Source organism: Drosophila kikkawai, chromosome 3R, assembly GCF_030179895.1.
Source record: "Drosophila kikkawai strain 14028-0561.14 chromosome 3R, DkikHiC1v2, whole genome shotgun sequence".
NCBI classification, from domain to species: domain Eukaryota; kingdom Metazoa; phylum Arthropoda; class Insecta; order Diptera; family Drosophilidae; genus Drosophila; species Drosophila kikkawai.
In genome coordinates this window covers 31,804,278-31,817,913 of record NC_091731.1, presented here as the reverse complement: position 1 = coordinate 31,817,913, position 13,636 = coordinate 31,804,278, and the positions used below count along the sequence as shown (strand labels likewise).

The window sequence follows — 13,636 nt, the reverse complement described above, 5'->3', positions numbered from 1 at the left end:
TGCTTCACAAAAAAGGCTCTATTTTCTAAAGTATTTCGAATTTCAAAAAATCCTTTTGGGGACATATACACACCATCCCAAGCTATAAATAAATGCAAAAAAAAAAAAATCGAAAAAAAAAAGTTGCCCAATGAGAAGACCCCCTTAATGAATTTTCAGTACTTTGAGCTCAAGAAGGTAAACATTTTGACGTTTTAAATTCGTGGCCATTTATGTAATTGGAAAAAATACCTTGTTTGTGCCTGCAGGGATGCCAGGCGTGTAGAATTAGGTCACACTGTTTGCCGTCAGTTGTTTATTACGAAAGGAAGTATTAAATTATGTATGTCCTTTTTTCCTTGAAAATATTAAATTTTTTAGATAATCGTAACTCTAATATTTAACCTTCGAATTGTTTATAACTTAAAAGAGTATAGAAAACACAAAAGTGTTACCCTTTTTCTTAAGAAATAAGACCTTTAACGACTCTCTTTTCCCTGAGTGTTAGAAACTCAAAATTCCCAACTCTCGGAATAATAATTTGTGCGAGGCCATTTAAACTGGAGCCCTACCCAAAGAGCAAGCTTCAATTCCATCGCAATCCCAATCCCAATCCCCATCTGCATGACCATCTTCCCCATGACCGGGGACAACATGATAAATGCGTATTTTAATGAGTTTCGTGTAAACAAGGCAGCGGCGCATGCGCAGATTTTTCTGCTCAAATTTCCTGAGCATTTGCTGGGCATTCTTTTAGAGGATTGCTCTGCAAAAATTCTGTAAATTAAAATGCCGTAGGTGTGTTCCCCCGTAGCTCTGTCATTTTCGGCCAGACTTCGTCGCTGCCGCTGAAAGGAGGTGTTCCGGCTGTAAGCGACTGTTAATTTCCTCAGAGTGAGAGACCAGGACAAAAAGGGAGGAAAGGAAAAATCACAGAAAAAAAAAACGAAGAAGAAGGAGTTGCCCCTTTCTTTGTTTGCCTTTTGTGTGCATTTCTTGCGCACATTATTCACCGAAAGTGGCAGACTTAATTCGAGGGTGTGACCTGCGCCAAGACAGGATCATATGGGAGTGCTTAAGAGGGCAATAAGAGCTCATGAGGCTTGTTTAATGCAGTCAAGCCAGGCCAATCGATTTTTTTGCCTGTCCAAAAGAACTGGTTTTCCAGGGAGGTTAAGCCCAGTGACTAAAGAAATGAATTTATAAAATATTAAATTATATTTTCAATCAAGATAAAATGTATAAATAATTTAGAAAACTTGGAAAGCTAGAAATATTTTGTTCCATTTCTCATAGATTATCTATAAATGGTTCCCATAATTAAAGTCCCCTCTTTCTTCATCTGAAAACACTGTATCAAAATTTTCAGCCTGAATCTAAACAATAAATATTTCGTGATCTTTCTGTGGTGTAATTGCTTGGTGATCCCAATAAAAATCTATATTCGCCTGAAATCCGCTTCCTAATTTAGATTCCAGGCTAATTGCTTCTATATTTTCCACAAAACAGCCATAAATTGTGCCTAATTACATTCGAATTTCTCTACAATCTGCGTCATTGGCTGTGAAAAAAAGATTAATCATATAATTGGCCCAATAAAGACCTCCTCTACTTGCACTCTTGTAAACTGTGAAAAGCCAAAAGAAAAATATATAAAGAAAGACAAGAAAATTTACACCGAGTTCCCAGTAATATAATTTTCATTCTGACGTCAGTGGAGTTTTTTTGTTTTTTTTGGGTAAAGGTAAACTCCCTGGTGGCACACTTCCCAAACTTTGTTTACACCTCAGCCAGCGGCATTAAAGTGCATTCAATTAGAAGCTAAACACACACACTTATCACAACACTTGACTGTTTAAAGAGGAGCATCCGAAATAGTATTATAAATACCCAACGGCAGGGCCAAGAGCGTCAAAAGGAAAGCCTATAAAAACGCTCCCGAGGAGCGTAAACAAAACTATAAAAAGCTTCGCCTCCGAAGGAGAGAAAGAACGAGTTGGGGCGTTACTTTCAGCTGAAAAGTTCAACAAACCATGAATGGCTTTTCAAGAAGAACAAAATATTGTTGTAATGCTAACAATATTTGTACAAACAATAGCGGCAACAGCTTTTCCAGGCATCCCAACCCATCTGCGGTCCAGGTCCAGCCAGTGCATCCTACGGATGCCGAGGTGTATCTGTATCTGCGGTGGCCTGCCCGTATCAGGGATTTTTTTTCCTACAATCTGTGTGACGCGTCGCGACATGTGTAAACGTCTGGGTGCACTCAAAGAAAAGTCTGTTAATTAGGTATTAATTAACTTGTCGGGAGATGTTTTGGGAACTTTTTTAAAATATTTATATATATTTTTAACTTGTTGCCTTTATAAATTTGAGAAAATGTATCCTTTTCTTAATTTATATTTAAGATTTTATTTTATTTTTGTTATGTTCAGCTTTTTATATGTTTTTTTTTGTTGTGCCTGATGTGGTCGTGGCGGCGGTCGCCTTGGAACTTGATTTCCTACGTGCGAATTGGCCACGCAAATATGTGGAAAAACGCTGTGAAAATGTAGCTAAGACTCCTATATCGTCCATATATATATACGAAGCAGCAGCCCGACTCGCAGCCGTGCACTCGTACTCGTACCCGTACCCGTTTAATGATCGCTGGCGCCATGGGCGTTCGACTTTTCTGGTTTTCTCAATTAGAATTTCACGCGTCGTCGAGGCGTGCGGTCGCAAAAATATATTTAAAAAGCTTACAAGCCATCCTAATAGTTGTCCTTTCTTGGTTGTCCTATTTGCCTTTTGCAGATCATCAGTTCCCCATTGATCTGAATAATGTAGCCAAAGATCACACAAATCTGGAGAACGATCAGCTGCAGTCCCTGTATCGCCGGCTTTGTGTCCTTAATCGGTGTGCCACCATGCGGCTGGATCAGTCGCACAAGCCGCAGACACCACAGGTAAGTTTGTAAATTTAATTTATGATATTTAAGAGGATATCTGGATGGGGTTTTTTGTTAAACAATTGAAGAAATAAATGTTAAAAATCAATCAATTTTCTTTTTGAAATATTTTCCCTTTAAGCAGAAGGAGGAATCGGATGATGAGAACTTTGCTTTGAGCGAAAACTGGACATTCCAACCGCACATTCGCCGCTGGTCACGGATTGGAGAGATGGGCCTGGAACTGCCGCCGCCAGGACATCTCAGCCTGAATGTGGAAAAAACCGAGAGCTCCTCGAAAGAATCAAGTCCAGATCGCTTTGAGGACGAAGGTTCTGGCATTACCCTAATGATTCCAGGCTGCAGTAAAGCCAGCAGCGGCGGAGGTGCAGCCACCGATGGCTCCTCTCTAGGCGATGGCTCCGATGGCGGTCGCTTGAGAAGAACGGGTAGCGAGAGGTTCAAGGATGGGGCCAAGGCCTTCCTACGTCGCGTCGAGTCCATCAAGTCGCGGCGTCGCAAGCGCCAGAATCGTGAGAATGTGGTGATTAGCGGACCGCAGGTCCTTGATCTTTCCCAGTTGGGTCAGCGGAGTAGTCTCCGCAAGATGCCCGATGGCGTATACTCCACCCCGCCCTCACCCTCGGCCCTGAGTCCGATGCACACATTCCCCAAGGCGCCGTTCTTTGGCAATGAGCTGAAGGTGCCCAGCCACAGCGATAATTTCCTGAGTCCGAATCGCGCCAGCCCCAAGCGAACGCCCACCACGCCGCGATCGATGCGAACGAGTCCCCTGCACTTTTTCTCCAGTCCCATGTCCCAGCTGAAGGAGGGGAAATCGGATGATTCCTCGTCCTACTACAGCGACAGCCAAGAGTCCTCCACTGGGGGCAAGCTCTCGCTGCGAAAACCCTCCAAGGCCCGCCGATTCCTGCAGCGTTCTGGCAAGGTCGATGACATTGGCGCCCATTCCGACTCGGAGTGCCATCAGGGACGCAAGCTGCTCATCAAGGATGCCAATTCCAATACCACCGAGGTCAAGATCAAGAAGTTGACGCGTGGCGGATCCCTGAATTTGGGCAAGGATCCCAAGAAGCGAGACGGTTTCCGATCCTCATCCTTCCGTTCGCGCAGCACCTCGCGCAAAGAGACCAAGAACGAGGAGGAAACTGCTGCTGGAAATAGTGGTAGCTCCTCCAAGCGTCAGCCAGTGGTGCGTTGGCACAGCTTCCAGATGGAGGAGCGTCCGAATATGATATTCCGCAAGTGCTTCTCCAAGAAAATCGAGCCACTGCAGGAGGATCCCAGTGGCATTCCCTTTGCCGCCATGTCAGCGGGTCAGCTCCAGATCATACGCAAGCTGGCTCTGGTCACCTTGACCGGGCACATGGAGCGATATTGTCCTAGCCATCGGTCGGGATGGAACTGGGAACTGCCCAAGTTCATCAAGAAGATCAAAATGCCAGATTACAAGGACAAAAAGGTGTTTGGTGTGCCGCTGCTGTTGATCCTTCAGCGAAGTGGCCAGACCCTTCCCCTGGCCGTGCGGGCTGCCCTCCGCTGGCTCCAGCTGAATGCCTTGGATCAGGTGGGAATTTTCCGAAAGAGTGGCGGCAAGTCGAGAATTATTAAGCTGCGGGAACAGATCGAGGTGAGCGACACCACCGCCGAGTGCATGGATGTCTTTGATCTGCAGCAGGCCTACGATGTGGCCGATATGCTGAAGCAGTATTTCCGCGAGCTGCCCGAATCCCTGCTGACCACCAAGATGTCCGAGACCTTTGTGGCCATCTTTCAACGTAAGTTTAAACAACTTAAAGATTTTTTAGAGTTTAATTAATATTATTTCCTCATAGATCTCCCTGCTGAAGTCCGCTTGGATGCTGTCCAGTGTGCGGTGCTCCTTCTGCCCGATGAGAACCGTGAAATCCTGTATGTCCTCCTCGAATTCCTCACCATTGTGGCGGCCAACTCGCAACAGAATCAAATGACCAGCAATAATCTGGGCGTTTGCCTGGCCCAATCCATTTTCCACTCATCCATTTCCACGGGTTCGGCCTCCGTTTCCGCCTCGCCAAGGCGGAAGGGCAAGGGTTCTGGAATGCCGGACATGAAGGAGCTGGCTGAGGCAAAGGCCTCTCATGAATGCCTCTCCTTTATGATTGAACACTACAAGCCCATCTATACCGCTGCCAAGGAAAAGCTGAGCAAATGCAACTTTAGCTACATGGAGGAGTCCAAGCCGGTGCCACTGGAGGCCCTGGGCGAGGGCATGCAGTTCCATAACTGGCGGGGATACCTGTACGAGTGCACCAGTGCTACCATTAAGGAGGGTCGCGAGAAGTAAGTCTATTTTAATGTTTAATAATTTAAAAAAAAGGGAGGAAATATTTATATATTTATCTTTAATATTTTAATCTCTCTTCCAGAACCCGCGGCTGGTTTAGCATTAATTCCCTAAACGACAGCAATGTGGACATTGCCTACAAAAAGGTGGGCGATGGCCATCCCCTGCGGCTCTGGCGCTGTTCCACGGAAATCGAGGGACCACCCAGGGAGGTCCTTGAGTACATAATCAAGCAGCGAGCCTCCTGGGATGCCAATCTGCTGCAGTGTCAGACGGTGAAGAAGCTAGACGATCGCACCGAGATCTATCAGTATGCTTTGGATGGTCAGCTGACCACGGACTTTTGCGTTTTGCGGTAAGAAATCTTTATTTAAAAACTCTTTTAAATACTTAATATTTTTATCTATTTTGCAGTTCCTGGCAAACGGACTTGCCGCGTGGCGCCTGCGTTATAGTGGAGACCTCGATCGATCATGCCAAGGCCAAGCCCCTGTTTGGGGCTGTAAGGGGCGTGGTTCTTGCCTCCCGTTACCTAATCGAGCCCTGTGGCAGCGGCAGGTCAAGGGTTATGCATCTGGCCAGAGTGGATGTCAAGTGAGTTAATTTAATTTTGTATATTTTCCCAATATAATAACCAAAATATCTAACCATTTTCAGGGGCAAAACACCCGAATGGTACAACAAAAACTACGGACACATCTGCTCTCATTACCTGTCCCGCATCCGCTTGGCCTTCAAACACGTCGCCGATGGACCCGAAAGCAAGGTCTAAAGCCTGAACCCAAAATATACTAGAGAAGATCGTTGTTTGTCGCAAAACTGACGCATTTATACGTACAAGGAGGAGGAGCTTAACCCAACGATTACAAAAAAACCCAAGGACCACAAACCAAGAGCTTGAGTTTCACATCCTGCCTTCAACAAAAATATAAGATGAAGCCGGACCACAAAGAGAGTGAATGTAATCTTGTAAATAGAAAATTAGTAGGTTTCCTAGTTTTTAGTTTCTTCGATTTAGCTTTTACCTATAGTTTACTGTATTATATTTATATGTGGAAATAATTTATACTGTACGGACAAGTGAAATCTAACATCCAAAATACTCAACCAACACACACACACACGCAGAGACGTAAATATCACAAAGTATCTATGTATCTATGTATCTTTAGTGAGGATTTCCCCCGCGAAAGTCTACGGCACTCCAAATGTCTTTAATGTTAATTAGTTTGTAGTCTCTCGGCAATACTGTTAACAAGTATCAATATATCTATCGGGAAAACAGAAAACAGCAAAGGCAAACCTTAAAAATGTGTAAAGCAAATTCAACTAGTCAAATTTTATAAATCTAAGTTAAAGTACTAACCCCAAATACACTCAACAATAAGAGCAGCAACCAGAAAGCGAGCAACAAGGTCTTTGCCACTCAATAAAAAAAACGTTTTTCGAGAAGTAAGTTGATTGATTTGGCTGGAAATATTGATTGTATCTATATATATCGGAGTTATTATTACCACTATCATTAGTTTATGGATGTGCCCTAAGATCCCCGATCAATATACAATATATATATTCTAATATATACTATAGTTTTATATGTGTCTATATACATACGCTACCACATAAATCTATAATCGAGTGTACGAGTTACCTATAGAAGGGCGGCCGAAACGGATCGGAAAGAACACACACAGAAACTAACCAATGTCAAGGGGTATAAATAGAGGAGAGCTGTAACTCGGATATATTCGAAGCATCAAGCAAAACGCAATAAAAGTACATATTATGCGAAATGAGATAAAATATAAAACAAAAATTATGGTTTTTAATTAAAGATCTTGGGGATATATGGGGTATAGAGCGGATTTCTTCTATTAAAAGGTATAATTGGGGGCCTACATCATGAAGTTGCCTCAATCATAAGGATAATTGCTCTGATTGTAGGAGAAAACCAAGAGAATAAGCTAAATTAAATTAATTGAATTAATTTTTCAAAAATTTCAAATATTTTCTCTTCACAGAAAAGTGCAAAAAATTATTTTTATTTTCGGTTTTTAAATCTACGTTTGATTTTCTCAGTGTAAAGCAAGCAGTTGGAATAAGCAGTTCGACCATGTAAAATTAGCGACATCTGTTGTTGAATGTATTTTAAAGAAACGGGGTATAGTTACTGTTGCCAAACATAGAAGGCGTGTGACAATCAAAACTGCCGTCACAGGTGGCGCCTATATGTTCTTAATAATACACTAATAAAAAAAATATTAATTTTAAAATGTAAAATATAAGGAATATGATATGAATTATAATTTTTTTTTTTTTTTTTTTTTGTATTCTTAAAATGATTCAATAATTTTTGAATAATATTTAGATTTGCATATTTTCTTACGATATCCCATAAAAAATACATATAATTTACAGTCCAAGAATTTTTATTTAAGCAAAATTCCCTAGAACTCATACCCCATGCACATACTTTAAAATAATTAATAATTTTATTATGTTGCACCTGACCAAGCTCCGACCGAGCTCGTTTTCGATTAGCATTTGGAGCAACCAGTTCCGTTAGAGCCCATTAGCCATGGCTATCACATTTGCAGCCGTCGCCAGTAATACCCAACTTATTGGAGCCTTGTTTGCTCTCTAATTGACTGCCGCCCAAGCGAGCGAGCGAGGCGTCGACTAATAAATTGACGGCACACGGGAGGGAAACGCCACACCGGGAAAGCCCACCTCCAAGCCTCTCCCCGCACTCTCGTTGCTTTTTACACATGTCGCGGGACAAACGGTCGCTAATTGTGCCCAGGCAGCCGGCCCGAAAAACTTTGTATAACGAAAAAAAACTGAATCTGAAAAACTGACCCCGAAAAAAGCGCCGTACGAGGAGGCGCACTTGCAATCACACTCCCTTTTGTACCGCGCGCTCATGCGACAGACATTAAAAGTCCATTAAAAAATTATGTTCACCCATGGCGTGCCGGGCTCCTGTTGGGGCGTTTGCTCGATTGTGTGCTTGGAGAGGAGAGAGAAAGAGACTCCAGCTCCAGACCATGGGCGAAGGCAATTTTGGGCACTTGGAAAAATAATTAATAAAAGTGCACAAAAATTTAACAAAATTGACACAAAAATGAGATAGATATTCGTACTAAAAATAGTTTCAGAACTAAAACGTAAATAATAATTCTTAAGTTAAATTAATTAAAGACCAACCAAAAAGAGATTTTAAATCATTTAATGAGCTGCACAAAAGTAGGCGAAAGAAATTCCAGGCATAAAATTTATTCTAGAATTGATTGTAGTATACTTTTTGGCAGCATATTCAGTGATTTTTAAACCGCAGCTCTTTCTGTGGTAACTCTGATAAATAAAAACCTAAAAATAAAATAGGAAATTAACCGAAAATCTTGGATATTTAAAACGCAAGAATGCTTCGAAAATATAAGAATTTCATAAAGTCCCTCCCCCTTTTCGCTCAGTGTACAGGCTGGCGACCTTAATGGCCCAGTTGCGACTATATTTAGAGTGCAAGAAACTACTGCTGGCAGCAACAGTCAGGCAAAGGCATAATTGTAATTGCAAATTGCATATTGCAATGTTGTGCCCACATGCAGTGACATCGATTGCCGGGCCTGCCAGCCAGCCAGCCTTTGCCTGGCAATGCAAATGTCCAACGTATTGATTGCATTAATTAATTAATTTGTGACTTAATTTCATGGGCTTGCGGCAATCAGCGCGCTGTGCACGCACCGCTGCCAAAATGTATTAATATTGCAGGCCAGAAAAAGAGAGACGCGGCGCGACACGTGTGTGTGTTTGTGTTTGCCTTGTTATTAATTGAAATTTAATGGCACAAAATATTTTTATTTATTTATTCGCCAATGCAATTGCATTTATGCGCACTTCCGTCGCGTCGCCCCCACACACACACGCAATTGCACCGGCAATTGCAATTGCAACTGCAACTGCAACAGCACTTCCACTGCCACTGCAATTCGCAGCAAAGAACGCACCGCCGCCGCACCGTCAACATCCCATCGATGGCACCACCGCCGACGGCGCACGGCGGCTGGCATTTAACATCAAAAGCCCTGCCCAGACCAGACCAGGCCAGGCCGGGCCAGGCCAGACCAGACACGCCTCCCTGCCACCCTCCCTCCGGGGCTATATTCAACGAGCTTGTAATTGATTTCACTTAAAAATTAAATAATGCATGCGGTTTTTACTGTAAAATGGATTTTCCAAATGCTTCTCTGGCACGTTTCTTTCTATCTTTCGCACCCACTCTTCAGCGTTTCAGTGTTAAATTAAATATGAAAATAAATATCAACATAATTGAAATGGCAAGAGCAAAAGGAGGGGGAAATAATATAACGGAAAAAAGCAGGGAGAAATAAAAAAAAAAAAAGTGAAACAGAAAAATCAGCAGCAACGGCAGTCGACACTGTGCAGCTGGGCGACGTAATTGATGAAATTATTTAAGAATTATTTCACAAATGCGGCGTGACAATTATGCGGGACTATAGCCCAGATCATGAACTGAATGCACTGAGAGAAAAGTTTACTAATGAGAATAAACTATATTATTTAGGGGGAATTAAAAATACAGTGAGGGATTCAAGGACATAAAGTTAATACTAGTAAAATTTTAATTAATAAGCCAGGTTTTCTTAAGATAAATTTAAATTATTAATTATTTTAATTATATATAATCTTCCCCAGAAAATATAATTTATTATTTTTAAAATATAACTTTTTGGTTTAAAAATTAAATTATTCTGATGCTTTTGAAATTACTGTGGTTCTTAAAACCCCTAAAGAAGTGTCTAAAAGTATGCAATAAAATTTTGGTTTTATAAAGATGCAGTGTTATATTGTTTTTGAACGATTTTAAATGTTTTATGAATTATAAATTGTATTGTTTTTTAAATCACCCTGCAACAATACAATATTAATCAAAAAATGTAAAGAATGGGAATCAATTATTTTATAATAAATTTAAAATAACACCATAAAATTTCTCTCTATGTACGCACACATAAAAATGAGTCAATAATAAAGCAGAAATTGTATTTAAACGCAGCCTGTAATTAATTATCTGCATTGGCATCCACCACCCCAACCTACCTCCCTCCACAGCGAAGTTCTGTGTTGATCGCATGCCAAACAGTGCCCACAATAAATTAATGAACCGAAAAACAATTATCATAAATAGCAGCGGCAACTTTTGCCATGAACTGATTTACAATTCTATGTAAGTATATGTTGCCGTTGCGCGAATACATTGTGAAATATTTAACATATTGCAATTACAACTGGTGGATAAATACATACAAGTGACTTATCAGCTCAAAGCGCCTGAAGTTTTTCCTTTTAATTTGGATTTATGTATACATAACTGCTGACACTTCCAAACAGGGCTAAAATTCAGGAGAATTTATAAATCCAATGGTAACTGAAGCCATATTTTTTACTTAATTAATAAATTAAATAAATGTGAATTTATTTTTTGTGTTTATTCTTGACTTAATATCAATACACACAGCCAAAAGAAGTTTATAAATTGTGGGAATTAGTTTGAATAGAATACTAAATGTAAAATGTAATAAAATATGTTATTAATCCTTTTTTATTTTGCTTTTTTTATATCTTTATAATTAAATAAAAATTTTGTTGTAATATTTATTTCCCGAAAACACCACTTATTAGTCTGTAAATCCCTTACCATTTACTACGAATTTCCCTGGCGACACCAGAACCCAGAAAAAAAGCTGAGAAAAGGCAACAGAAACGACGGCAATTAAAATGTGAAAACGCAAATTGCGCTTTATTTCCAGATTCCCAGGGACCTGCTCGGCAAATGTTTGTTTCGTTTGCTAATTTCGCCTTAAAAGCTCTCCGTTTCAAGTGTCTGCATATGGCGAAAAGAGGAGATTCCAAATGCTAAATGGGAACTGAGAACTGCCGGCTAATCAGCGGCACGTCAAACGCCTACGCAAGAATGCGTTCGTGGAAAAGGCGCAGGAAAATGGAAAAGCTTGCCAGACTTAGCAGACAAAAACGTTCGTTTATGATATTGAAAACTATAGTTCTACTGGTTCCTTGACTTTTTCATTGGCATTACAGTATTTTCTTTATATTTAAACTTATACAGAAACCCAAAAGAATAAAGTTTAAGTAAACAAATTAACAAAATTGATTTTGAATAAATAAATCACAATTTGCGCTTGGTCCTTCCCTTCGAAGGTGCTGCTTGGGGCGTGGATGTGGCCTGGGCCTCTGATAATTTCCCAACATCCGCCTTATCTAGGCTGGACACAGTCTTGGCAGCCACTAGTTTCTTGACCGCCTTCACTTTCGGCACGGTGGTTTTGGTTTGAGCCAGGGTTCCTATAGATTTACGCGGCTTTTTGGACTTTCCCGCCTCGGAAGAGTTTGCCTTGGCCTTGGCCTTGGCCGCCTTTTTTACTGGCATTTCATCGTTAGTTGGTGTATCCAGCAGAGCTCTGGCGGCAACCGAGGCGGCAGTCTTAGCCTTTGGTGGAACATCTTTGGTACCATTCTCGGTTTTCTTCTTTTTGGTGGCCTGTAGAGAGAGAAAGTTATCCGTGTTTATGGGAAATCGCTAAAAACTCTGTTAAAATGTAGCCCTACCTGGTTGGTTTTCCTCTCAGATGGCTTGCCTGGCTTTTCCTTTTTGGCTGCCGCTTTTGCCTCACCCTTTACAGCCTTCTTAGCCGTCTTCTTTTTCATGGCCTTCTTCTTTTCTTTCTCCTGGGCCTTGGATTTCTTTAGCTTCTCTTTTTGCTTTTCCTTGGCCTGCTTCATTTTCTCAATGCTGGCCGTCTTTGTGGCTTGGGTCACCTTATAGGATAGCTTCACCATCTCCAGTTTGCCAGTGGCCACGCCCATCTTGAGAGCTCTGCTCATTGTCCGTATTTGGCGCTTCTCATCCTCCCAGGGATAACCATTTTCCCTTAGATACTTCATTATGGCCCTTAACGATGATCCCGAACGATCCTTAAGATTTTCGATTGCCATTATGGCCAAGTCGATGAAGGGTAACTTCTTTTTCGTAACCTCTGACTTTACTTTTTTCTGGGATTTAACGAGAAGATCGAGCGGCGCCATTTTGGATCCATCATCGGGCGGCGGAGTGGGATAGGGATGCCGATCGGATGCCTTATCACCATCTAGTGAATCCTCGGATGCAGAGTTTTCCTCAGCCTCCATCTCCTTGTCCTTCTCCATCTCCTCTTCCTCCTCCTCCTCCTCCTCTTGACTCAGCTCCTCATCTTCTTCGGAAGCAGCTGGCGATGCAGCTTCCTCATCCTCGGACATATCCTCGTCCTCAGATTGTTGATTTTTTACCGGCTTCATTTTATTCTTATTTATATAAAACTTGCACAAATATATATATATTACTTAACAACACCAAGACAATTTATATCAAGTTTACGTAAAGAAAAACGAAAATTATAAAACACAACTTGACTGCAGACTTTGAAGAGTTTGAATAAATTTGAGAGATTAGAAAAGGCAGCGGTCAAAGCTCTACTAAGGAACGGTAAACCAAAACCCTATACAGATTATAGATAAAGATAAAGCAGTATAAAAAGAAAACCAAAAATGGAGTAGGGACAATAAATAGAGATAAATAAAGCTTTGGAATCAAATTAGAGTAGAGAATGTTAAGTACAGTGAAAGTTGCATGGAAATAATTTACAAATTGAACTAAAAATATACATGAAAAATAAGTATTCTTCGATCTAAAAAATATAAGCTGTTGTAAAAATGTAATTTTATGTTTTTAAAATATACCTTTGATCCTTTCAAAAACATAAATATATAAAAATATACAAAATTGTTTGAAAAAAATGTATGTTTTGCTAACTTACAATAATATATTTATATTCATTTCTTCAACTTAACTCTCAATTTTAATAAATATTATGGCAAAAAGAGAATTCCAAATGCTAAATGCTAAATGGGAATTGAGAACTGCCGGCTAATCAGCGGCACATCAAACGCCTACGCAAGAATGCGCTCGCGGAAAAGGCGCAGAAAAAGCGAAACTGGATACAGGAGAGCCGAGACCTGGGGAAGAGAGGACAGAAGACGGAGGAGGAATGAAGCTTTGGAAGATGCAGAGATGGCAAAAGACGATGACAGGGCAGGGCCAGGCAGGCCACCAATGGAGGCAATCGACAACTGAGGCGGTCCAAAGGGGGCTAAAAAGTTGGCGTTGCGACAAATTTCTATACCGTGTAAAAGGAGGATTCATGGGGTATATTAGCGGTATTAAATATATATTAAATAATTAATATTTCATAAAAATCTTTATAAAAAAGGAATTAAGTTAAGGAAATAAAATGTCATTAAAAAA

The 13,636-nt window shown here is 40.9% G+C and overlaps 2 protein-coding genes across 7 annotated transcripts in view; one reads left to right on the top strand and one right to left on the bottom strand.

The window, feature by feature from the left end:
- The window catches only part of cv-c (crossveinless c), a 103,696-nt gene extending 96,633 nt beyond the window's left edge, over window positions 1-7,063 (top strand). For 4 of the 6 annotated variants that reach the window (XM_017171004.3, XM_017171000.3, XM_017171001.3 and 1 more), the window contains 6 exons: window positions 2,776-2,927; window positions 3,052-4,708; window positions 4,766-5,252; window positions 5,339-5,611; window positions 5,671-5,850; window positions 5,914-7,063. In XM_017171004.3, coding sequence (XP_017026493.1) covers window positions 2,776-2,927; window positions 3,052-4,708; window positions 4,766-5,252; window positions 5,339-5,611; window positions 5,671-5,850; window positions 5,914-6,028 — 2,864 coding nt within the window. In that variant the 3' untranslated portion in view covers window positions 6,029-7,063. The remainder of the gene's footprint in view (window positions 1-2,775; window positions 2,928-3,051; window positions 4,709-4,765; window positions 5,253-5,338; window positions 5,612-5,670; window positions 5,851-5,913) is intronic. The other 2 variants (XM_017171006.3, XM_017171007.3) reach the window with 2 other exon arrangements.
- Window positions 7,064-11,050: 3,987 nt separating this feature from the next.
- Window positions 11,051-12,771, bottom strand: BigH1 (Histone H1 variant BigH1). The gene is made up of 2 exons (XM_017171015.3): window positions 11,905-12,771; window positions 11,051-11,836 (listed from the first exon to the last, which is right to left on the bottom strand). The coding sequence occupies exons 1-2, from the start codon at window positions 12,628-12,630 to the stop codon at window positions 11,465-11,467; spliced, it is 1,098 nt and encodes a 365-aa protein (XP_017026504.1). The 5' UTR covers window positions 12,631-12,771; the 3' UTR covers window positions 11,051-11,464.
- Window positions 12,772-13,636: the final 865 nt, after the last annotated feature.